Genomic DNA, 2,864 nt, shown 5'->3' with positions numbered 1-2,864 from the left:
TAGATACAAATTATCTCACAAATATTGTGTACAGATTGTAGTAAAACACCGCAGACATTTAGAAACGCTATAGAAGTTTTTAAAAATGCAAAACTAGTCTATTGTAAAACAAATTTCACCTGAAATACAGCTGCTATAACCAAGGCGCTGAAAGGTTATTCAGAGGCACACATCTGTCTTCCCAATCCCTCCCCCGCCCCACCCCGCCCCCACGTTATCCCACTCCTTGTTCTTCCTAGAGAGGAGCGACCAAACAAACCTTACTCTAAGTAAACAATATGTATTGATCAGCAGAAAAGGCTAAAGGGAACTGTTGCCCGGGGAGCCAGGAATATGAGATCCCAGCTTGGACTGCCCAATATAAATGTGTATCAGCATTGAGAAGCCTGAATGCGAGAGTATGTGTTTCCTTTGTCAACAGAAGTTAGAACCTCTTACGAAAAGGAGAGGAGAGGAGAGGAGAGGAGAGGAGAGGAGAGGAGAGGAGAGGAAAGGAAAGGAAAGGAAAGGAAAGGAAAGGAAAGGAAAGGAAAGGAAAGGAAAGGAAAGGAAAGGAAAGGAAAGGAAAGGAAAAGGATGAAAGGGAAGAGAAGGGGAAAGGAAAGAAAATGAAATGAAAGAAGAGGAAAGGAAAGGGAAGAAGGAGGGAAAGAAAAAGAAAGGGGAAAGGAAAGAAAAAGGAAAGGAGGGGAAAGAGAGAGTACGAGAGAGCGAGTGAACGAGAGAGAGAGAGAGAGAGAGAGAAATAATAAAGAATGCTAGAATGAGAGGAAGAGAGTGAGAGAGAAAGAGAAATCCGCGCTGCTCCCAGTGCGGCCGGCCGCCTCCTCGCTTCCTCTAGTCAGAGATCATGGCAAGACGTGTCTGTTTTCACGGTGTGCGAATAAACCTCATGTGGCTGCTGATCCCCTGGCGGAGTCATTCTTTTCTCTTTTTGTCTTCGATTACAGAACCAGACACGCACCACTTCTTTCTCCAACTGGAGGCTGTCTGCCAGCGAGGAGATCTCCTGCGCGGCAGGCTTGGGACACTTGAGGAAATGCGTCTCCAGTACGCCCTTGACACTCACCTCGATGGAGGTCCTCTTCTTGCGCTTGCGGCCCTGTGCAGCGATCTTGTCAATGCTGGTCGGGCTCCCTGTGGACGAATCAGCCTCCTCCAGCCACTTGTTCAGCAGGGGCTTCAGCTTGCACATATTTTTGAAGCTCAGCTGCAAGGCCTCGAACCGGCAGATGGTGGTCTGCGAGAACACGTTACCATATAGTGTGCCCAGCGCCAACCCCACGTCAGCCTGCGTGAAGCCCAACTTGATTCTTCTTTGTTTGAATTGTTTGGCGAACTGTTCCAACTCATCAGAGGTTGGCGTCTCTTCGTCGGAGTGATCCTGGCAATGGTGCGAGCCCAGTTCGCCGTGATCCGGGGGCTCTCGGAGCACCGGGTGCAGGCTCTGTGCAGAGGCGGCAGCTGGAGGTGGGGTGAGTCCCCCGTGTTCCAGCATGCCACTCACGGTGAAGCCAGGCTGCGAGTACACGTTGAGGGGTTGGCCGCTCGACGTGATAGACGGGTTCGGTGCCGGGCTCGCCCCCCAGGCGTTGGGATGGTTAGTGTGCGGTGAGTGGTGGGCTACGTGTGGCGAGCGGTGATGGATGATCGCACCCAGTTGCAGGTCTTCGCGCCCGGGCTTCACGTCCTGCTGGTCCAGGGGGCTGGCGGCCAGGGTAGAGGACCATGGGCCCCCGTCGCTCAGACTGGTCACCCAGTGATGCCCGAGGGGATGCCCATTGCTGGGAACTCCCTGCAAGTAATCACTTTGGAGAAGTTTCTGAGGGTTGCGGAAAGGACTCCCCTGCTGCATGCCCGCAGAGTCCGCATGGACTAGGGAGGTGGAACTGAGAATGCTGTAGGGATTCGAGGCAGCTGTGGCCATGGTCGGTGAGGATCCCCTACTAGTTATAATGTGGCAAAGGGAGCAGCTTCAGCCTTTGACATCTACGGTGCGGGGGAGCCACAGACGCTGGCACGGGTTACCGGCACCCACTACGGCCAATCGCAGCGCTTCTCGGCCTGGCCAGGAGTAAGCCCGGCCAATAGCGGTGCGGGAGGTCGGGCTAGCTTTCCAAATTAGGCTGGTGAAGCTCCCGAGTTTCAATGAGACCCAAGCAGGAAATGAATCAATATTTCAGCCCCATTGGCTGCCTAGCGCTGAGTGGCGGCCGTACATTTGATCACCACCCCCCTCACCCCGGGGTTTATGTTGATGGGGAAAAGATGTGAGGGATGTGCTGTGGGGGGGGGGCAGTTAGAGAGTGAGGTGGAAAATTAAGGTTGTAGAACTCCTTTTTGATTATTTAGATTAATCTAAATAAAGAAAAAGTAAAATAAGTTTAAATGTCATTTTGATCGCAGTGAACAGGGATTTTTCAGACTCACTCGGCGGTCTGGGCGGGCTAGTTGTGTGCCTAGGACTGCAAAACAAAACGTCGCTACAAACTTTGAGCAAAGAAACGTCTTTGATTGAACCCAAAACCAATAAAGTTGAAATCAGTGATTCTAGTAAGAACATTTCAGTTTATTTCATTGTATTAAGGACCTCGATATCAAGGTCTGAAAGCTTCTAAAAGATGTCCTGTTCTTTCAATTTTTCTGAAAAATTTTTTAGGTCACGAAGAACTGAATTATTCTGGGAAAGTAAAATCTAATGTGATACTGACAATATTCAGTTATTTCGAAGTTTACTTCCCAATCTAGCTGGTCAATTGGAAACCTTGCTTTCTTACTACTTCATATCAGCTACCATCACAGATCCCACAACTTCTGTCAAAGGTTCTGCCTGCTGAAGCGGGCAGCCTTCACACTCACCCCAA

The 2,864-nt window shown here is 50.3% G+C and overlaps 1 protein-coding gene across 1 annotated transcript; it reads right to left on the bottom strand.

Annotated features, from left to right (window-relative positions):
* Positions 1 to 709: 709 nt before the first annotated feature.
* On the bottom strand, positions 710 to 1,985 carry POU3F4 (POU class 3 homeobox 4). The gene has a single exon (XM_011952928.1). The coding sequence runs from the start codon at positions 1,925 to 1,927 to the stop codon at positions 842 to 844; it is 1,086 nt and encodes a 361-aa protein (XP_011808318.1). The 5' UTR covers positions 1,928 to 1,985; the 3' UTR covers positions 710 to 841.
* Positions 1,986 to 2,864: the final 879 nt, after the last annotated feature.

Source organism: Colobus angolensis, unplaced genomic scaffold (genome assembly GCF_000951035.1).
Source record: "Colobus angolensis palliatus isolate OR3802 unplaced genomic scaffold, Cang.pa_1.0 Scaffold351, whole genome shotgun sequence".
NCBI classification, from domain to species: Eukaryota; Metazoa; Chordata; class Mammalia; order Primates; family Cercopithecidae; genus Colobus; species Colobus angolensis.
The sequence above is the reverse complement of the archived record's forward strand: the minus strand, read 5'-3'. Positions and strand labels throughout refer to the sequence as shown.

What these genes read in the sequence shown, in the direction of transcription:
- POU3F4 (XM_011952928.1), bottom strand. Translation starts at nt 1,927, where the DNA reads ATGGCCACAGCTGCCTCGAATCCCTACAGCATTCTCAGTTCCACCTCC.